The sequence below is a fragment of the Rhinatrema bivittatum genome, chromosome 9, assembly GCF_901001135.1.
Source record: "Rhinatrema bivittatum chromosome 9, aRhiBiv1.1, whole genome shotgun sequence".
Taxonomy (NCBI): Eukaryota; Metazoa; Chordata; class Amphibia; order Gymnophiona; family Rhinatrematidae; genus Rhinatrema; species Rhinatrema bivittatum.
Window position 1 is genome coordinate 136,555,378 of NC_042623.1, and position 23,692 is coordinate 136,579,069.

The 23,692-nt window shown below is 42.1% G+C and overlaps 1 protein-coding gene across 9 annotated transcripts in view; it reads right to left on the bottom strand.

The window, feature by feature from the left end:
- Window positions 1-532: 532 nt before the first annotated feature.
- CAB39 (calcium binding protein 39) overlaps window positions 533-23,692 on the bottom strand; it is a 226,824-nt gene continuing 203,664 nt past the window's right edge. For 8 of the 9 annotated variants that reach the window (XM_029615130.1, XM_029615131.1, XM_029615135.1 and 5 more), the window contains one exon: window positions 3,692-3,880. In XM_029615130.1, coding sequence (XP_029470990.1) covers window positions 3,692-3,880 — 189 coding nt within the window. Of the gene's footprint in view, window positions 3,881-23,692 lie in introns of all 9 variants that reach the window. The other variant, XM_029615137.1, reaches the window with a different exon arrangement.

Genomic DNA, 23,692 nt, shown 5'->3' on the forward strand with positions numbered 1-23,692 from the left:
TTATGGACCTGGTGCTAGTACAGTCCAGGCACCGATGGAACCCCGACGCCATGGCGTTTGAAAAATTGAACCGCAGTGCGGTCGATGGCCAGTAGGCCGCGAGGGCCAAATTCGACGGGAATAGACAGAAAATGGGTAAAAACTTACCGGAGTACTGCGGAGTCAAAAATTTGAAAGAGGGATCCCTGTGGGGTATGAAAGGTTTTAGTAATACCATGAGGAAAATTCCTGTCAGGAATCTCTGTGGAGCTCCTTAACCCGGGTGGCTACTGCTGCACGGAAAAAAGAAGACTAAAGGGGGACCCCTGCTGGCTGCAGGTTTAGTGCCATGCTGGGCATGCCCAGGTGCCAGTCAAAGTTCTAGAAACTTTGACAAAAGTGTTCCATGATTGGGCTCCATCCTGTGATGTCACCCATATGTGAGGACTACCATCCTGCTTGTCCTGTGAGAAAGAGGCAATCTTAAGATATTTAAAATGTTACCCGTTCAGATCCCTGAGCCCCAGTTACTCCAAGCAATAACGCACAAAAATTAATTTCTTCAAAATTTTATTTCAATTTAAATTATGGGGGCCAGTCAGATTTATGATAAGAAATGCACTTTTCTTGGGAGATATTAAATGCTTTATGTAGAAGAGCTACAACAGTTTACTGCTCCATTAAAAAAAAGGTCACAATATTTGTATATGTTTTTGTAATGTTTAAAGCCTTTAAGCAGATGAGAAGAAAACTGTTTCCAGTACAATAGTTATATTATATATATATACTTCTATATACACAGACATATATGAACATATGTTAAATAACTTTAAATACTTTCTCTTGCATGCCAAGTTTCAAACATGTTGACATAAAAATTATTCATGCCCATTGGTTTCTATGCCCTGTGAAATCAGTACCTCAGACCTAACCTTAAAACATCTTTACATGTATGTATATGTAGTACTTCTATTCTTTTTCCTGCACTAAGATTTCAAAAGAATGCAGCATAATTTAGGACTTCCATACTAAACCTCACATTTTGCTTTATGCTGGCATTAATAGAAACGTATTAAGTAATTAGGACTTAGCTTTCCTAAAATACAAATGATTTTCAAAAACACATTACCACTTGAATCTGAAGTTAATTTCTGACAGCTCAACCAGTTTAATTTTGGTTTGTAAAGACAAATGTTACAATTCAAAGAATTATAGCTATCTCAAGCCAATTCTTTACATTAAACATTAAGATATCAATTGGATTTTTTTTTTCCAGAAAAAATTGGTTTCTTGTCATTTAGAGCAAGATTTCCAGATGGCTAGGTCCCTTCAGCATAGTTCCCAGGACTTCGACTTCTGCTTCCTATTCTGTGGTAATATTAGGGGCAGGTATCAGTCTTTGGTGATTTACAGGTCAACTGTGGCTGAAGACCTTGTACATGAATAGGTAATAGATGACTTCTTTTTAGCTGATGGATGGAGATGCCATTTTAGACCTCAGAGCACTCAGCTCTAGTACAGAATGAGTCAAATTATATGTTCAAACACGTTTTTGCCAAATACAGGTTGGGATGTTCCACTAAACACATACCATGTTGTCTCACTCTTAGCTACATTTTTGAACAATACTACCATTCCAACTCAAAAGGTGTTCTTAAACTTTTTCGAGGAAGCAGCAATTTTGACACTCCTTAGAAAGTGATAACAAACCAGGACAAGGAGCATATTAAAACCCAACCACCACCAATTGTGAAAGTCTCTTAAGATTCCATAAAAATAAAAAATATTGGCTTGTATCAGTTTAGAGAAGATTTCAACTTGAATAGTTTCAGATGAATGCTATCAACAGGTAAGGCCAATGTCACCAATAAAATCTCTCTTTTCCATCATGAGAGATCTATTTCATTAACATTCAATCAGATCCCAAATTTTTAAAGGCATTGTGATATAAACAAGGGCTAGAGTCCAAACATCCCTAGCAAAAGCAACATGCATAAAAGAAGCTAATATGTGATAGCAAACTAGAGAATGCACCACATCTGGATTAATCATGCAGGGCTCAACATGTCAAACTAAAATACATACACAGTATTTTGGATTGGTTGCATTACAAACATTACGACAAAATATATCACAGTAGGAAGAACTTTTTTTTTTTTAGAGGTAGCATAGTAAAGAGAGATTGATATGGGCATAGGAACCAGTGGTGCAGAAATTAGTGTATGCCATAAATACTGATAATTTGCAGCATTAAAGAACTTGAAAAAAAGAAAAACTGTTAACACTCTGACATATATGGCAAGCAAAAAACACCTCAAAGTTTCTTAAATAAGCCAAAAGGTGATTTCAAATCATTAATCTGTTTCACAACTATTGTACTGGATTATTTTACTGCAAGAATGAATATGGTGCTCTATACAAAAAAGGAAACATTCATAGAGTATTTTGAGCATTCATTGATCTTAACCTGAAATCATCTGTAAATCTGGCTACATTTCACAATTTGAAATTTTAAATAAAACCAATAACAACCAATACAATTTTCTGGGCTCCAGTTCTGAGCTTCCATCTGCCCTAAACAATGGCACCCCAATAAAGAAGTGAATAAAAATCATTTGCTAGTTTTTTCCTTTTAATGCTGCACTAGTTTAGAAATGTTATATCAGCATTTCTATGAGATCCAAAGTTTTCCATTACACATGAGCATTCAATTTTGCAAAAACTCAATATTAGGTAATAGTTACAGACTAATACAATAACATTCCTCTGCTGTACAAATTAAAACTTTGTTTTAAGAAATGAGCGGTCTAAGAGTTATGTACAAAAGAAACCAGCAAGCATATTTTAAGTGAAATGCAGCATATCACTGCTAGCTCTCTCTGAAATACCTTCAATGTCAAATTAACAAGGAGAAAAACAAAAACCTTTAGAACAGATTTTCAAGCTTTACATTGTCAATTCTCAGTAATATCAAATCATGTCAAAGGAAAAAACTTGGAAAGCAGTGAGAGGCATATATACATTTTCCTTAGAAACCTTGGTCAGGTTTCACACTTTTGAGAGTTGCTAAATTACAATATTGATTTTTTTTAAATCTGCAAGACAACTGTGTTTTATTCCAAAAAGCTCACATCTTTGTTATGGCACCCCACACACTTTTGATTACAAATAAAGCACTGCACAATTGTATTTTTTTTTTGTTTACGTCAAGGCATAAAATCTTATACTATGGTGCCAAGTATGCACTGGTCACTTTGTGCTCATATCTCAAACAAGTGCAAACATATGTTTATCAAAATTTGCAGGCATGCAACCTTTCCCTTAAAACTACATTAATACCTTCTTGTTCTTAAACCAAACTAGTAACTATGTTTGCTTTCATGAATCTAGAATCTCATTGCGCTTTAAGGACTCCTAAAACAAGCAGTGTCTTTGTATTTTGAAATGACACAAATGGTTAAAAAAAAAAAAAAATGACCCCCCCCCCCCCCTCAAAAAAGTCCACATTGTGCTCTAATGTGCAAGAAAGCAGCAGCTATTTTTTTTTTCCAACTTGAACTAAATTAAAACAAAAAATTAAGGGGAAAAAACCGTTCACTGAACAGCAGATTAGCAGTAATGTTCCTCATGAATCGATAACGAGTGCCTGATGCTGAATATCTAACAGCAAAAGCTGAATTTGGGTTTAATATTTTAGGCTTTTACTGCAGATCTAGGCTTCCTGCTGTGCTGGTCTCTTCAAATCCCTGATCTGTTTCACTAAGTAGGTCTTCTCATCGTTAAATTGTTCATCCTCGGTCCTGTCATTCTGAAACTTGCTGAGGAACTCAATTAATTTGGTCTGGTTCTTGAGAAGGATGTCTAATATAGGCTGGGTCTTGTTGGGATTGGCTACAAACACCTGCAATAAAAAAGTAACATGGAAAAGAATAAAAATTTTGCTTATGCATAGATTTTCTAGTGCTTTTCAACTTTGATTCTACTGAAATTGACCTCCACTTTATCAGATCAAGGTAATTTTTAGCAAGGTATATGACAGGCCCATGCTTCATCCCCCCCCCCCAAGTTTGGATCTGATCAGTGAATGTTTGTAGATGCTATCGTGCCTCCAGCATGAAACAGATCAAATCAGCCCTAAAAGCTATTCCCATGAATTGAAAAGCGCTAAAAACGTGTTTTTAACATTGGATTTTAATTAAATTATACCAATCTTATAGATATGAACTGTATGTTTGTGTTGAACCCTTTGTTGGTAACTGGGTGGTGTTTAGGGGAAAAAAAGGCTGATACTGACATTGTTTCTTGATGTGTAAATGTATGAGTTATGCTAATAAAAGACTTAAATCTTACATTCTACCAATCTCAAAAATTAAAGGTTTCTTTCCTTTTCACATTAGAGTAGGGGCTGTTTTAATAACGTGTGTTAAGAAGTACAAAAAGCAAGAATATCACTAGGGAGAATAATGCACATGTACCAGTTTTAATTGAGGACCAAATATATCACATATCATTGGATTCTGTAGTTTATATTGAATCACTTGGCGCATGGCTAAAGGTAAGAGGGATATTATAGGCACATTCAAATATCTGAAAGAAACAAAACGTAGCAGAAAGGAATTTCTACTAGGGGTAAATTCATAATTATGAAGCTGAAGAACAACAGATTAGGTAACAGAAGCAAATATTTCTTCACAAAAAGGATGGTAGACACTTGAAACCGTCAAACATTACTTGAATTCAATAAAGTAGTGGATAAGCTGTTATATTCTGTGTTTATGACCTATGTTGAATCACTCATTGCACAGCTAGTGACCCATGGTGTGGGACAGAAAGCTCTGGGGTAGCAAGGAAATAGAGCCATAGACCATGTCAGAGACTCTTGGATATGGTCATAAAACGAAAGGGATAAAAACCCTCTAGATTCCAGGTCAAAAGTGTTTTGAGACATCCATAACAACTCCTGTTTTACTTTCTTGAACTCGCTAATGTAATGACTCCATGAGTCTAGAAATCAGGATCTGACACAATGCATATTACTTCCAATTAATATGTTGATAACTTCTTATACCAGCAGTGTGTTAACGGGAAGAGAAGAAAAGAAAATACTTCTGATATGTTTCTTGCAACTGGCTCATATAATGCATTATTCCTTTTACCACAGCATAGGACCACTTGCATTCAACAGCCATTTCTGTAAACATAATATTTATTTTAATAACTGAAGGATTTCTGTTATGTTGGTGTTACTATAACGAAAAAATCTGAGCACATCGAGGATGATTTTAAAAGTCTCGTGCACGCAAAAACGGCCAGATATGCGTGTAAGTGGGCTGTGTAGGAGTTACGCAAATTTTAAGTGACCGGGAAGGGCACGCATACCTTAATGTAAACGTGCCCAGAAAAAATAGACAGAAAAAGGGACAGGGCATGGGGGTTCCGGAGGCGAAGTCAGCAGTGACGCACATAACCCCCCATTTTCCTCAGCCAGCGCACACATGTTACGCGCTTAACACTTAAATTTGCAAATTTGCTACAGCTCCTCGGGGGGGGGGGGGGGGGGGGGGGAGAGAAACTCTCTTTATAAGACTCAGCCTGACAACTCAATATATGGACCATTGTATGGGAGGCCCTTAGATTCAGGGTGAGTTTTCAGGAGGTGGGTTGGGGTTTGTGGAGATGGTGTTACAGAAACGGGAGGTATTCATTGTAAAACTGACATTAAAGAAATTTAGTCCTGATAAGCAATGAAAAGGAGTTGATTTGCACAATGCAGCTAGCAGAGACTGCAGTGTACAAAACTCATTAGAATTTTCATCACTTATAAGGTTTAAAATTGTTTAATGATGTCAATTTTACAAGGAATACCTCTGAATGTTTCCGTAACACCACCCCTCCAACCCAAACCCACCTCCCAAAAACCCACCCCGAATCAAAGTGCCCCCGTTACAATGGTGCATATATTGAGTGTCAGACTGAGCCCTATAAAGAGTCTCTCTCTCTCTCAGCGCCTAAGATATGCATGTAAAGGCTGCAGACATGCGCGCGTGAACAGTATTTTAAAAACCTATGCATATACTTTATAAAACAGTGCAGGTCTGCGCACGGCCAGTTCTGTGCGTTTATATGGGCACGTGGCCCTTTTAAAATCTACCCGATTTAAAAAAAATGTTTTTAAACTAATCTTATATGGAAATAGAAGATAAATGGAGAAATCACATACTTGATAATTTTGTTTTCCTTAGTGTAGGCAGATGGACTCAGGACCAGCAGGTTTGTGCTCCCCTGCCAGCAGATGGAGATGGAGCAAGCTGACATCACAGTTTACATAACCCTGCAGTGAACCCAGCCTGCCAGTATTCTCTTCAAAAGCAACTGTGGACAGACTAGCAAAAAATGATTAAAAACAGGTAACCAGAACTGTACTCAACCAACCATAAACACTGAACTCATGTAAGATTCTAGGTACCCCAAACTAGGGACTGGATGAACACTTACCAGTAATCCCTTGGGACCCAGAGCCCCCACAGGAGGACTACTGACGCATTCATGCAAGGAAAACAAAATTATCAGGTAAGTAATTTCTCCATTTCCTAGTATGTAGACGGACTTAGAAATCAGTGAGATGTACCAAAGCTACTCCCCAAAAGGGTGGGAGGCTGCCCGCAGTACAATCAACACCACACGTGCAAAGGCTGCAATATCCTCCACAAAACTTTTTTAGAAAAATATTTTTAGAAAAAGAATTATTAAAATAAGGTATTCACATAGCAAATTAGTTAAAAAAAAACAAAACAAAAAAATAGATGTTATGTAGGAAGGTCTGAGTTTTCTGGTACTATTTAGAGGCATCATATTTTTGTGGTAGTTTTTGGGGTTAGGCCATTGTTGACGACATGGTTGCAAGGTGCCGGCAGGCCGGAGATAACAGAGAAAATGGAGGGGGGAAAAAGGCCTGGAAAAAAAAAAAAATCTATCGTTGGGATGGGTTTGGCCCATGGGCCACAGTTTTCCCACCCCTGATAAATACAGACATGGCTAAATGGGGAAGAGTCAATATGGTTTTAAGCAAGAGGAAGTTTTGTCTTACCAATCTTTTAGAATTTTTTGAAGGTATAAACAAACATGTAGATAAAGGTGAGCCTGTTTATTTAGTGTTTTTGGATTTTCAGAAGGCATATGACAAAGTCCCCCATGAGAAACTGCTCAGGAAATTACAAAGTCATGGGATAGGAGGCAGTGTTCTATTGTGGATTGGTAACTGGTTAAAAGCTTGAAAAAGAGACAGCTGAAAACGGACATAACAGTTTATAGAAAATCATGAGTGGGATGGAATGGGTAAATAAAGGACAGTTATTTACCCTTTCAAATACAAAAACATGGGTACATAGTAGTCACATGATGCGGTGAGCTGTGTGGACATGAAGGACTTGAGCTATAGTACCTGAAGACTGGAGGATGGCTGATATAATGCCAGTTTTTAAAAAGGGTTCCAGGGATGATCCAGAAAGCAACAGACTGGTGAGCCTGATGTCAGTTGAGATAAAAATGGTGTATATTAAAATCTGGTGTCCCTTAACGTTCTGCCTTACTGGCAGTATTTAACATCTATTTAGCACCAATTACTAAACTTCTTGCTAGTGTGTGTGACGGGTACAAAATTTATGCTGATGACCTGCAATATTTTATTCGACTGTATCTGACGGAGTGAAACCCTGGAACATCTTCACATTTGTATGTCCTCAACCAAACAATCGTTACAGAAAAATAAATCATCACTTAATATGTCCAAAACCAAGTTTTTATTGATTCAAAGACCACATTCTACTTTTCACCAGGAATCTATTCTGATTGATAATCTAAGTTTTCCGATTAAAGCCCCGATTAAAAGCTTATGGGTTTTGAATGACTCTTTGCTCTCTTTCCAGCCCAAAATTAAAGCCATAATCAAATCTGGGTTTTTTAAGCTAAGTGTGCTTGCAGGATTAAGACATCTATTACATAACTATGATTTCCATATGACTGTCCAAGCATCTATTTTTCCTCTCACTGACTATTGTAACTGTCTATATTTTGGTCTTCCGTTAAAATCGTTACATCCTTTGCAGCTTTTGCTAAATTCTGTTGCGCGATTGATCACTGGGACTAAGTGGCATGAACATATTATCCTGGGATTTAATATCTTGCACTGGCTGCCACTGCAACAGTGAATTGTTTATAAAATTGGGATGACAATATTCAAGCTAATTAATTCAAGCTCTTATCCCTGGTCTAATGCTCTATTAAAAATATACGAACCATCTCATCAGTTGAGATCCTCTCAATGAGGACTGCTTGATGTGCCCTCAGTCAGTCTTACTCAGCTCACAGCAACAAGGGAATCCGCCTTTTCGGTGGTAGCGCCTATAATTTGGAACACTTTACCGATGGACCTCAATGTTTGAATGCATAAAGAAGTTCCAAATCCTCCTAAAAAGTTTTTTGCTAAAACAAGCGTTTGGATAAGAACATCAATACTGGATCCTCCCATGAAATGTGTCTGCTCCAAGTATTGTGATTTTGTCTCGTACAAAATATGTTGTAATATGTTTTGTTTTATTTATATGTTATTATTGTGAATGTTTTATTTTTTGTACATCACATAGGCCATAAGTATTAAGCAATAAATAAATTGTAATAAGTAATTTTCATTTCATGTCATTTAACGTATAGATCAGGGCTTCCCAAACCTGTCCTGGGGACCTCACAGCCAGTCAGGTTTTCAGGATATCCACAATGAATATGCATGAGATAAATTTGCATATACCAAGTCTCCATGATATGCAAATTTATCTCATGCATATTCATTGTGGATATCCTGAAAACCTGACTGGCTGTGGGTTTAATGAGACAAAGGCAACATGGATTTATCCAAGGAAAATCTTGAATCACCAATGTGCTACATGTTTTGAAGGTATGAATAAACAGTAGATAAAGATGAGCCAGCTGAAACAGTATATCTGGATTTTGAGAAAGCATTTGACAAAGTACCTCATGAGAGACTCTTGAGGAGATTAAAACGTCATGGGACAGAAGGCAATGTTCTACTGTGGCATAAGAATTGGTTAAAAGTGTTAAGATTCACAGCTCACAGGTCGGCCCTGCGAGCCACTGCACTTACCCCAACACTGTTATGACTGTGCAGGCTCCAGCTCTTTAGATGGCTCTGATGCCGCTCTCCACAGCCATGCTTCGACTTTTTCCTGCAGCTTCCTTAGGCACGCGCATGCAGTGCGCTGCATCTCTTAAAGGACCCGCGGGTGCCCCTGGATGACTTTGGCAACCCAGCCCTATAAAAATGCTCCTTGGACCTTCCTGCTTTGCCTCAGCAACAGGTTTCCTGCCTTTGTAGTTAGTGCATGTTGTCTTGAGTTCCTGGTTCCTGTGTTCTATGTTACTGATTCTTTGTCCCGCCCTGCCTCAGCCTGCCTTCGCCTTCCATCTCGTCCAGTGTCTTCAGTGTGTATTCGTCTACCCCTGGCCTGACTCTCCAGATCTTGACCTCTTGCCTGCACCTGATCATGATTACCTGCCACCTAGACCTGACCACAATTGCTTGCTGCCTGGACTGGACCTCTGACCTGGACCTGATCATCCTTGTTAGTCGCCTGCCCTTGGCCTGTCTCAGACTTCATTAGCCAGCTTCCTACTCGGACTCTGCCATGCCACTGGACTCTTATTCTCTTCACTGCCCTAGGGACCTGCCTAAGTTCTGCCAACTGCCTGTTGCGTCCGGTCTCAGATGGCTTCGACCTTTGTGCCTCACCTTTTTCTCTTCTCTCCCTGCTAGCCTGGGGAAGATGGCTACCGCCGCGTCTGCAAGCCACATTCTCCAGCGTCCCTGGAACGGCTATGGCAAAGCCTCACGCCATGTTTTTCCTAAGGGCCTCGTAGGGTGCGCGCGCGCACGCCATCCACGTCTTTATCCACGCCATGGTGGGAACCTCGGGGGCGTCCCCCTCGAGTGACGTCACGCCATCCGTGTATTTAGCCTACGCTTGTTTGCTAGCTCATTGAGTTAGCAAGGATTGGACTCGTCCGGTCTAATCTACTCTGCCGCTTCCGAGGTGCTGCTGCTGGAAGCTCTCTCTTCCCTTCGGGGTATTCATCTAACCTGGGTACCCGCTCCTCGGGGGCCCTTTGCTTTCTTTCAGGCTCCTCGAGGGCCTGCTCTCCCTACATCGGTGCCTGTAACCATCTACTTCTGCCTGGTGGAATCGTCAACATTACAGCTACCATCTAGTGAGTAATCTAACTCTCAGTCTGTCTCATCTACAGCTCTGCCGTGCTGGGAAACCAACACCTGGATATCACAAGACTGCTCCTCTGGATCACCTCACTACTGCCACTTCTGGCGGTATACATCTGCTGTACAATAAAGACAAAACTCTGTGTTGTGTGTCCTGAGTCTAGCCCAGTACTGTGGCTCCCCACGGGGCTCCTCCCCGTGGGCGTGGTCATTTTCCACAGTACCCAGGAATCCACTCAAACACCTCGAAACCATAACACTGCCAGAACCCAAGGGTCAACCTGTGGGGAAGGCGGCTGGTATACGTGAAGTTCCAGACTGTCCCACTAAGGGGGCGTTTGCCAGCTGCTGGGATAGGCATTATAGGTTCACCTATGAGGCTGTGTCAAAACCACACCACAGCACAAAGGGCTCACACCCACACTACCCTTCATAGTTTGCTGAGGCCATGAGCTCAGCGAACTCGCCTCAGACATCACTCTTGCTGGGCTAGCATGTCATCTTCAGCAGCAGCAGAACCAGCTGAATATCATGGCCGGGTACCTCCAAGGTATAGCTCTCTAGCCTGCTCCAGCTTTGGGACCTGGGATTTGGCCTATTATGTTCACCCTTCACCTGTCTCAGTCACTGAAGTATGATGAGGATCCAGTACAATGTAGGGGCTTCCAAAATCAGTGTTGAATGCAGTTTGAACTTCAGGCACCTTTGTTTCTCACTGATCGTGTCAAGATCACATATTCTATTCCTTGTTGGGCGGCTCTCTCTTGAGAAAAAGATGATCCGCTGCTGGAAGACTCTCTCTTCTTGCAAGAATTGTAGCAGATCTTCAATAAGCCAGGCCGCACGACTTCCAAGGCAGCTGAACTCCTGAAGATCCGACAAGGTTCTCACGTCTGTGGGGGTGTACTCCATGCACTTCCACACCCTGGCCTCTGAACTTCAGTGGGGTAGTGGCAAAGATTGCAATTTTCAGGCAAGAGATTGCACAACATATTTTGGGAACGTGGACTCCTTTTCAACCTCCAAAGTTTTCGTGGATCCCCACGTTTCTCTAATTTTTACATGCATTTATATGCCATATATAGAAAAATTATTAATGTAATAAATAATTATATGCAGGTCAGACTCATTCATAATAAATAAAACTTATTACATAATGCTTACTGATATAATAATTCAAAACACAGCACAAAAGGTGCAAGAGTGTACTTATCTTCACCAGCTTATGTAGTGCAACTACAAGCAGCCACACAGGTGAATCTGTCTAGATCTGGAGCGACTGGGGTAAATGGACTGGTAGAGTGAGGGCGTGGGGGGAGGGAGACAGAGAGAGAAAGACTGGCAAGGATAGACTGGAGGTGGGAGAGCGATGGACTGGTGGAGGAAGAGAGAAAGAATGACCAGGGTGGACTGGTGGAGGGAGGGAGAGACTGATAGGGATGAACTGATGGAGGGAGAAAAACTGATGAGGATGGACTGGTGGAGAGAGAGACTGGCATGGATGGAATGATAGAGAGGGAGGGACTGATGGGAATGGACTGGTGGCAAGAGAGAAGGGTAGAAAGAATGGTGGGGATGGATTGACGGAGAGAGAGAGACTAGTGGGAATAGACTCTGGAGGGAGAGCGACTGGTGGGGATGGACTGGTGGAGGGAGAGAGCATGACTGGCAGGGCTGGACTAGTGGAGGGAGAGAGGTGGACAGTTTGGGATGGATTGTGGAGCAGAGAGAGAGTGAGAGACTGTGGTGAAGGTGGGATGTTTGAGACATCTGGCATGTTGGGATGTGCTGTAGACTGTTGGACCTCTTCTATCGTCGCCAACATGGGATGGGGTCCATGGCAGTCTGTCAGACCTAATTTGTAACATGAACCAGGCTTTCCCCACAGTTCACATCCTGTGGACCCCCCTGTTATGGTCTGGCGGAACCACAGGGGGGAACCAATGATCTAGGGGATTTGTGACCAATCATTTGGCCAGTTTTGCCTTCTTTACGAAGGCGCAAGGTTGGGTCGATCTTAACTTGAAAGGACTTGAACAAGTTAATGTAAATCGGTTATTTACTCTCTCAGATAATAGAAGGACCAGGGGGCACTCCATGAATTTAGCAAGTAGCTCATTTAAAACAAATCAAAGAAAATTCTTTTTCACTCAGCGCATAGTTAAGCTCTGGAATTCATTGTGGTTACAGCAGTTAGTGAAACTGGGTTTATAAAAGGTTTGGATAAGTTCCTAGAGGATAAAATCCATAAACTGCTATGATGGTAATTAATAAGCAATAGTAGCTTGTGATCTATCTAATGTTTGGGTATTTGCCAGGTACTTGTGACTTGGATTGGCCACTGTTGGAAACAGGATTCTGGGCTTGATGGACCCTTGGTCTGACCAAGTATGGCATATCTTATATTCTTATGTTAAGAGTTTTATAGTGAAGAAAATGTTGATGAACTGGGCTAGAAAAGCTGGAATTTCAAATGATTTATGATGTCCTGTGACACAACATTTTGATACGGCAAACGTCAGTTATTTGCGAGTTGGAATTTGAAACCATATTGTTCTGGCTAGCATTTTCTCTTGCATTTTTCGGTGCACTGAGTGCCAGTGAGCTTGTGACTGGGTCCAAGGTCAACGCTGGCCACAATGGATTACTGTTTAGAAATGTCAAGATCAGAGGTTAAGTGATATATATCACTATTCACAGGTCAAAGACCGACCAGATGGATACCTCAAATGGATCCCTGTCAAGAACCTGTGAGCATACTTAGCCAGGCATCCCATTGGCAGCATGCACCTATTGATTCATTGAGAGGGTTCCGCTCAACTGATATCAATTTTTAAAGTAGCATTGTCCAAGTTGGGTTTTAACACAATGGAATTCAATACCCATTCCTTTAGAATAGAGGCGGCCACATGCACATGGAAACAATTCAGAGAAGTGGAGGTTGGCTGCTAAGTCATATGTCTGATTGGACTTAGCTTAAGTGCATAACCTTGTCAGTTGATCTTCTTTGTAGATTTGCCCCCACCCCCCAGTGAAGGAGGGGTTTGGACCGTGGGACATTCCTTCATGCACTGAGCAGTCCCGGAGGGCACAGAACCATCCATATGGGCCTCACTTATGCCTCGTCCTATAAGGAGTACACATTTCTTGGTTTGGTTCCCAAGGTATGCACTGGGAATAAATGCTACCTTTCCTACAGCAGAAGAGGGACATGGTCGCAGCACCCAAAGCAATAATTCACCGGGGAGAAACGACTTGAGATTCGATTGCAGACAATTGATAGAGTTATAAAATGTGATCTGGTACAACTGGCAAATATGTTTAGTCATAAGCATTTCTTGCGGTCAGAAATTATCCTGCAGATTACATGGTCCGACACAAAGCTGTGGAAGTGGAACCACAAGAAAATAAATTGACAAACTGGCTTATGGATTTGCAAATTTGGAGGCCAGCAAATTACCATGTCCTTACTATTGGCTAACAGTCAGTGCGAGGGTTTATACGGACCAGATTGAATCCATCAGACACTGAGTACAATTTATTCCATAACATATTGCAGGAGGCCTTGAAGGGCATGCAACTAAGTATAGGATAATTCCATTATCTATTTTATTTAAAACATTTTTCTACCGATATTCTGTATTCAATCATACCAGTTTACAATGAAGCAAAAATTACAAAAATAATAAAATATAAACAGAATAAAACAAATTCAATCAAAATACAATCAATAAAATAAATGTTAGAATCACATCACTATAAAATTTAATCCAACACATTGCAATCATCATTATCCCATGGTGATAATTTGCTGCATCTCCAAAAGCCTGACGAAATAAACAAGTTTTCAAGTCCTTTTTAAATGTTTGCTAGATGATTAAAGCATGTGGGATGGGCATGAAGCAAGTTTAGCACTGCCTCATGCCTGTGGCAGATACCCAAGCTGATGGATAATTGCTAATTGGTGGTGGTGGTGGTGGGGGGCTTGTTTTCCAAACTGGATTTCCAGGCAAGGCTTAGGCCGAATATGAGCTGCCCGGTCTGATTTCATTTTGGGCCTTCATGGCCAGTAGTGCTGTAATAAAATGGCATGGTAATACCTGGCTGGGGTGTCCTTGCTTGGTAATGTGGTGGTGGTGGTGGTGGTGGGGGGGGGGGGGGACGACGATGGAAACATTGCTGCCTTGCTGGAGTCCACAGCAGTGGCAAAGTGAGGAAACTCTAGTGATTTGTGCAGGTGTACGACTCAGGTACATTCGGTTAGCAATTTTGTTCATGTTGACAATTATATAATAAAGCTGGCTGTGGCTGACATACCCAAACAAAATGTGTGGTCACAATTATTTTGCTATTCTATTGTCTGGGATTTTTTTTTTGGGGGGGGGGGGGGGTGTGAAGCAGCGAAGGAAAATGCTATCATAGCGGCTGCCAGGGCTAGTTAGTTTCATGAAGTGTTCCCCTTTTTTAAAACCTTTTTATTAAACATCATAAATATATACTGTAGTAAATGACAACAAATGCTCTTACTGTCCCTTGTTTCACTCCAAACAATAAATACCCAAAAAACAAATAGCAGAAGGAAGAGACTATATAGGGCGAAGTTTGTAACAATGAAACATATAGTCCCAATACTGAATGAGAAGATTTCAGAAAAGGAAAAGAAAAAGGACTGTTAATCATGAAAGTTATCTAACTGAACTCTGTTCTGAATAAGCAGAGGCAGAGTTCATATACAGTTTTCATATTTCTCTCAATCTCTCCTTTGACCTGGGTGTCTTCAAAGCAGATGTGCAAAACTCAATCAACAACATATCCAACATTTTAACTTTCCACATTAAAATGTCAGGTGGATTGCTATCCAGCCATTTTATCAAGATACATCATTTAGCAATTAAATGTTTTGAGTAAAAACAATTTATGAAATTGCCCCACAAAGGGACCACAGATACATGTCCCAAAATACAAAAGAATTGAGACAAATACAATCTTTCCCGAAATGATACCATTCCCTAGAAGCTAAGAATGAAAGGGCAATCCCATAAAAAGTAAAGCAACGTAAAATCCCTTTTGAAACACTTCAATTACTAGAATCAGGAATACCAGCTTTAAAAGCCCTTAATGGTGAGAAAAGTATTCTATCCATAATATGCAATAATACATTTTCAGAAGTTTAGTAAAACATATTACATGTATGCATATTACCTTTATATAACACTATCTTCAAATCCTTCTGCCAGAGATCTGCTAAAACTGTAAGCACTGTATATGATCTAATATTTTGCAAAATATTAGAGACAAAACCAAGAACCCTTATTGCTCTTTTAAACTTCCATGAGTTCTTGAAAGGCACGTCATAGTGCAATATTTTCCATGTTAAAACAACTAATGTAATGCCTAATTGAGAATGCAGGGTTCTATAGACAAATAAGAATCCCCAGGCAGAAAAGTGGAATTCCTTCTAAGAGGTAAATACAAAGAAATAGAATCTGAAAGATTTTTTTTTCAGAGATTGCCAAGCTCTTCTCAGTGACCAAGGTGAATAGGTATCTCTTCCTTGGGAGCATATAAAATATTTCAGATTATATGAAGAGACCATTTGCTGTTCAAGGTCTAGGTCTAGGTCTATTTAAACATTCCTAACAAGAAACCAGTCTTAAAGAGGGAGTAGCAGACAATGCATATCACAAATTCTAAAACTCTTTTCTTGCTCTTGTTGCTGCTTTCGCCTGTGACCCGGCCTGACCCTTGGTTCTGCCTAGTCTGCTGCCTGTCCTGACTTCTTGCCTGCCTCTCGATTGTGAGGGTACTCTGCCTGCCACCTGATATTGCATGAACTCCGTGTGCCTCGACCTCTGCCTTCTGATTCTGTTCTGGTCCTTTGGTCCTGGCCGTTTGCTGTGTTCTCACCTCTAGTCCTTTACAGATTTCTTTTCTGGAAAAAGGACAAAGATAGGCTAAGGAACGGCTATAGTCCTGATCTAATGGGCTTTTATTTTACTTTGAAGTTGTTGTCCTGATTATTACAATAAGAAATCCAATCAGAAATCCACGTGAAAAGAATTTCTTTTGCAATTGAAAACCTTTGATTAACTGGGTTAAGATGTTCCAAAAGGTATAAAAAGCCTATTTGCCTTTATTGTCATATGGTATTGGAAAAATTGTTGGTGATTCAATGGATTGATTCAAATGAAACTGAGAGACCACTTTTGGTAGATATTTCAGAATAGTTCTGAAAATGCTCTTCAAAATTTGGATATCTGGAAAGTATGACACAGGCACTTGTAACCTGCTTACTCTACAGGCAGCCTTTATAGCTATCAAAACCAAGAATTTCCAAGAAAGGAATTTTAGTTCTGTAGCAACAGGCTTAAAGAATTTCATGAGCTGAGCTAGGAGTAGAAGGATCTCTAAACAGAAGACAAAGAGGATTTAGGCCTTTTATGGATCTGGTAGCTATAGGTTGCTGAGAAATAAGAATTCCTCTTAAATTCTGGTAGTATGCTCCTATAGCACTAAGGTGAACTCAAACTGAATCAGTTTTCAATTCTGATTCAGAAAGGTTTAAAGTGTACTGAAGCAGGAAAGGGCGAGGATACTTAAAAGGGTCCTGATTAACATGTGTGAACCAGATAGAAATTGTTTTCCCATTTAAAGTAATACGATTTTCTAGTGGAGTATCTCCTTGAGGCTAGAATGACCTTACTCACTTCTACAGGTAAGTGCATAGAAAAGACTGGGTAACATTCAACACCTAGACAATCGAAGCAAAAAACTGAAGTTTTGGATGGAGAAGATTCTCACTGTAAAAAGTGACCATAGCTGGGATTATTTTCAATCTAATAGACTGTTAAACAACTAGGCACTGAAGCCATGAAAACCAAATTTGACGTGATCAAAAAGGAGCTATAAAAATCATTAGGCCCTTTCTCCTCTTAATATTTGAATTGTCTTGGCTACGAGAGGACTTGGAAGAAACACATAAAGAAGTCCTTAAGTCTATGCAATCTGTTCAATAATTACAGAAGGAAAAGTTAGTCGTTTTACAGATGACACTCAGATTTGCAACAGATTGGACACCTCTGTGTGAGCAGACAGAATGAAAAGTTATCTAAGAAAACCACCGTGTAGGTACATCATTGGTGAGACCTTGCCTGAAGAGATATGTTCATTTCTGAAGGCCATAAGAAGCTATCAGGCTACCAAAATGATGCAAGTTCTGCAATAAAAGTCCTATTTCAGGAGACTTGACGATCTAAATAGGTATACCTTGGAGAGGGAAGGAGAAATGATGAAACAGCAGGAGGGGCAGGGGGACCGGATGGGACATGATAGAGACATTCAAATACATCAAAGGTATACATAATGCATAAAAAACAAGCCTCTTTCAGCAGAAATGGAGTTCAAGAACAAGAGGTAATGCTATGATGCTCTAAGACAGTAGGATTCTGGATCATCAGAAAAGATTTCTTTACAGAAAGGGTGTTGGATGCATAGATTAGTCTTCAAGGGGAGGTAGAGGAGGCAAAACAGTAATAGAATTCTAGAAAGCATGAGATAAGCACACAGGATCCCGAGTTGCAAAGAAGAAAAGCAAAATTGCTTACCTTGTAATAGGTGTTATCCCAGGACAGCAGGATGTAGTCCTCACATATGGGTGACATCAGTAATGGAGCCCTATGTACGGAAAACTTCTTTAAAAGTTTCTATGAAACTTTTGACTGGCACCAGAGTGCCTACTGAGCATGCCCAGCATGCCATGATATTCCCTGCCACAGGGGTCTCCCTTCAGTCTTGTTTTGTAGCAAGTAGTGTTAGCCAAAAATAAAATAATAAAACGTATCGGACCCAACTTCGCAGGGTGGCGGGTGGGTTTCGTGAGGACTACATCCTGCTGTCCTGGGATAACACCTATTACAAGGTAAGCAATTTTGCTTTATCCCAGGAAAAGCAGGATGCTAGTCCTCACATATGGGTGATTAGCAAGCTAGAGGCTGAGTCATTTGGGATTAAGGCAACAGTGAAGTATTGTTGTTGAAATGAATCAGCCGAAGATCACAGCAGGTTGGATGTAGAAGGAGTTGGGGTTACACTGGAAATAAGTTCTTTAAGACAGATTGTCCATAGGCTGAATCCTGTCTTCCTTCTTTGTCTAAACAGTAGTGGGCTGCAAAAGTGTGAAGAGAACTCCATGTTGCTGCTTTACAAATGTCCAGAATAGGTACAGAGCGAAGGTGTGCTACTGAGGCTGACATTTGCTCTGACTGAGTGTGCTTTTACTCGCCCTTGAAGAGTAAGGGGCCTGCTTTTTCGTAACAAAATTATATGCAATCTGCTAGCCAATTTGACAAAGTATGTTTACCCACTGGTTTACCAGGTTTGTTTGGATCATAGGATAAAAATAGTTGATTGGATTTCCTTTGGACTGTAGTGCGGTTTAAATAGAAAGACAGTGCACGCTTACAGTCCAAGGTATGTAAGGCTCTTTCTCCCTGGTGAGAGTGAGGCCTTGGAAAGAATGTTGGTAAAACTATAGACTGATTGAGGTGGAATTCCGTGACTACTTTTGGAAGGAATTTAGGATGAGTACGGAGGACCACCCTGTCATGTAGGAACTTTGTAAAAGGTTCGTATGTGACTAGAGCTTCTGACCCTTCTGGCTGATGTAATGGCTATGAGGAATACCGTTTTCCAAGTAAGATATTTAAGGTCACAGGTATCTATGGGTTCAAATGGAGAACGCATAAGCCTGGTTAATACTACGTTCAGGTCTCATTGTATGCTCGGGGAATGAACTGGAGGTTTAATGTGAGTTAGGCCTCTCATGAATTTACTGACGAGAGGCTGCGTAGAGATAGGTGTGTCTCCCAGCTTGTTATGATAAGCTGAGATTGCACTCAAGTGTACTCTTACAGATGAAGTCTTAAGACCAGAGTCTGAGAGATGGTATAGGTAATCTAGTAGTGAGGCAGTGGGGCAAGTGAAAGGATCTAGCGCTTTCTGAATGCAACACAAAGTAAACAGTTTCCATTTGTAGGAATAATTTTTTCTAGTGGAAGGTTTACATGATGCTATGAGCACTTGAGATATAGTGGTTGGAAGGCTGAGTGGTTGTAAGATCAAGCTTTCAACATCCATGCTGTCAGGGACAGGGATTGAAGGTTGGGGTGGCACAACTGACCCTGTTCCTGAGTTATGAGATTGGGAGCTACTCCCAGGCAAATTGGATCCCTGACTGAGAGATCTAGAAGTGTGGGGAACCATACTTGTCGAGGCCAGTATGGGGCTATGAGCATCATGGTCCCCTTGTCCTGTTGTAGCTTCACTAGAGTTTTGGTTATGAGTGGTATTGGTGGATACGCATATAACAGGCCTGAATTCCAATGGCGAGCAAAGGTGTCCTTTGGCAGGCTGTTCTGCTGCCAGAGGAGAGAGCAGTAATTGTTCACTTTGTAGTTCAGATGGGATGCAAAGAGATCTATTGTTGGTTGACCCCAGCGTTGAAATATCTTGGTTGCTAGCGCTGGGTCTAGAGACCACTCGTGTGGTTGGAATTGACGGCTGAGGCGATCCACTGCTGTGTTGTGGATGCCCGCTAGGTAGGTGGCCCGTAGAAGAATTGAGTGTGCTAGGGCCCAGTCCCAAATTTGAGCTGCTTCTTGACAAAGGAGGTAGGAACCTGTTCCCCCTTGTTTGTTGATGTACCACATGGCTACTGTGTTGTCCGTTTGGATCAGAACAGTCTTGTGTGAAAGGCAGTCCTTGAACGCATGTAGTGCATAGCGTATAGCTCAAAGCTCCAGGAAGTTTATTTGAAAGGAGGCTTTGTGTTTTGTCCACGTGCCTTGTGTCTTTAGATGACCAATGTGTGCTCCCCAACCTAAGGTGGATGCATCTGTAGTTAAAGTCACTTGTGGAACTGGTTGCTGGAAAGGTAGGCCTTTGAGCAAGTTGATCGGTGATGTCCACCAGAGAAGGGAAGAGCTCAGATCTTGTGTTATCTGAATGGGCGTGGACAATGGTTGAATGGCTTGAATCCATTGATTTTTCAGTGTCCATTGCAGGAGTCGCATGGTCAGTCTGGCCATGGGAGTGACGTGAACTGTTGAGGCCATGTGTCCGAGTAGGGTGAGGCACTGATGAGCTGTAACTCGAAACTGATTGCGAATAGAGTGCGCCAGGAGAACGAGTGTTTGAGCACGGTCTCTTGGAAGAAAAGCTTTTGCTGTGATGGTGTTGAGATCTGCACCTATGAACTGCAACTGGTGAGATGGTGTGAGATGGGATTTCTCGTAATTGATGAGAAACCCCAAGGAGTGAAGCAAATTTATTGTGAGCTGGAGGGAATTGAGAGCTCCGCTTTGTGTTTGACTCCTGATGAGCCAGTCGTCCATGTAAGGAAATACATGCACTCTTTGTTTGTGAAGATGTGCCACCGCTACTGCAAGACACTTTGTGAACACTCGAGGTGCTGAGGCTAGGCCGAATGGTAGCACTCGGTATCGAAAGTGTTGTCCTTCGACCAGAAATCGCAGGTACTGTCGATGAGGAGGAAAAATGGGAATGTGAGCGTAAGCGTCTTGAAGATCCAGAGAGCAGAGCCAATCTCCTTTTTGAAGAAGAGGTAGCATGGTGCCTAATGATACCATCCTGAATTTTTCTCTCTCTAGAAATTTGTTGAGATTTCTGAGATCCAGGATAGGAAGTAGGCCCCCGGTTTTCTTTGGAATGAGGAAATATCGGGAGTAGAATCCTCTGCCCCACTGAGGCCTGGGAACTGGTTCTATGGCCCTGGCTCTCAGAAGGGTGGATAATTCTGCTTGCAGGATTGTGGAGTGATGATTCACTGTCCAAGATGAAAGAGGAGGATTTTCGTTTGGTACAGTGAGGAAATCCAAGCGGTACACTTGAGCTGTAATTGAGAGTACCCATTGGTCTGTTGTGATGGAGGTCCAAGTGTGATGGCAATACGCTATTCGACCTCTGACTGGTAAGTGTGGAAGAGGATTTCGAGAAGGGCTTCTGCTCTCTGGCTGGTTTTCAAAAGCCTGATGTGGATGCAGTTGGAGCAGGCTGCTAGGGCCTAGTAGGCCTCCGTCTAACCTGAGAACGCTGAGTAGGGCGTGGTTGTCTCGCTCTGGTAGCAGGCGGGTAGTATCGTCGAGGGCGATAATATGGTTTTCTCACTTCTCTTCTAGGAGGCCTCCTAGAAGTTTGATGTGTCTCCTGAGGAAGTTGAGACAATTGTTTTAGGGTTTCTGTGTGGTCTTTTATGGTCGCCACTGCCTCCTTGACCTTGTCTCCAAAAAGGTTTTCACCTAGACAAGGTAGGTCTGCCAACCTTTCTTGCACTTCTGGCCTTAGTTCAGAGGATTTTAACCAGGCCCATCTCCGAGCTGTGATACCGGAGGCTGATAAACGGGAGGCCGTCTCGAAGCTATCATATGTGGCTCTCACCTCGTGCTTGCCTGCTTCTAGGCCCTTATGCACGAGACGGAAGAAACCCTCTTGAAATTGGTCTGGAAGCTGCTGAGAAAGAACTTCAACCTGTTTCCACAGGTCACGCTGATACTGGTTCATGAATAACTGATAGGCGTTAATCCGTGAGACCAGCATTGCTCCTTGGAAGATCTTTCTTCCTAAACTGTCTAGGAAATGACTGTCTTTGCCTGGAGGTGTGGAAGCATGTTGTTTCAGTCTCTTAGCCTTTTTCTGGGCTGATTCAACCACTACAGATTGGTGTGGCAGTTGAGATTTTTGAAACCCGGGTATGGGTTGGACGAGATATGTGGCATCTGCTCGTTGTTAACTGCTGCCACAGAGCCAGGGTGCTCCCACATCCGGTACATCAGCTCTTGCAGGACTAGTACCTCTTTAGGAGGGTCCACGAACTGAAGGACCTCCAAGGTCTTCTGCCTAGTGTCTAATTCAGAAAGAAGTGAGAATGGAATAGTGGTCAGACATCTCTTTAATGAAGTTAGAGAAGGAAAGATCTTTCCGGGGGTGATTTCCTTCTGTCTTCTGGTGGTGAAGGTTGAGATAAAATATCTTCCTCAGATGAGATATCGTCCCCCGAGTCAGTACCAGTATCCAGTGGGTGACCTGATGGTCTAAGAGGTTTAAAAGGAACCTCAGATTGCGGTGTATGTGGTGTTATAGGGGGGATAACACCAGATGGACCAGGTACTGGTTCTGGAATTGCATGTGAATCCAAACCATGAGGTGAAGTAGAAAAAACCTGAATTAAGGTGTCTAATTTATCCATTAATGGTTGAAAAATGGAGGATTCTTGACCTGGCATCGATGGTGGTATTGGTGCCGGTAACCGGATTGGTATCGATGGCATCGGCGGTCCATGCGCAGGAAACAGCAGCATCGGTGGCATCAATGGTTGTGGTGATGGTACGGCCGGAATCGGCATCGAGGGTACCGGTGCTGGAATGGGCGATGTCATCGGAATCGGTGTGGATGGCATCGCTGGCGTAGAAGGCTGAGGTCGCGGCATCGCCTCGATGAATGCGTCTCTGACCGCTTGATGTATATATACATCAAGTTCCGCCCACATGGATGGTGAAAACAGAGCACCCATGGGGGGAGGCGGTAATGGCGATGCCGGTACCTCCTCAGGGCCCTGAGGAGGCACGGTTCCCTGCGCCGGAATCGGTGGGGATCGCCCTGTCGATGGCTCCGAAGCCTGATCCTGAAGCCAAGGTTTCTTAGCTGTTGTACCGCTTTCCGTCGATGGCTCGCTGGGAATCGAGGCAGTAGATGCCGCATGCGACCTACGATGGCGATGGTGATGCTTTTCCTTTTCGCGGGCTTTTTCACTATCCGATGTCGATGCCCTGGACGATGGAGAGGGGGAGGAAAAAGGAGCATCTCCTGACTCACCTGGTAGACGCTTTTTCAACACGACTTTTCGAATCGACCCAGCCGGAGACGATTGTGTTGAAGTAGATGGAGCTGACAAAAGCTGTATTTTAAACAATTGCTCCATTTTCTCCAGTCGGAGACGACGGCCCTTCGATGTCATGGTTGCACATAAGGGACAAGCCCTAACATCATGGGATTCACCAAGACAGAGGACACAATCCTGGTGAGGGTCCGTAATGGACATGTTCCTGGTGCACTTGGGGCACTTTTTGAAACCTGAAGCCATTTTGGGCCGGACAGCCGTCGACGACCAATGACCAGGGACAAAACGGAACGGAACCGCGAGAAAAATAAAAAAACTTACCGCGACAGTGTACTAAGGGGAGACCCTTTGTGGCTGAAGTTTTCTAAACTTTTTGTCAAAGTTAAAGTTGTGGAGATTTTCCACAGGACTCCTAGAGACCGCGAGGCTAACTGCTTCGCGGAAAAAAGAAGACTGAAGGGAGACCCCTGTGGCAGGGAATATCATGGCATGCTGGGCATGCTCAGTAGGCAGTC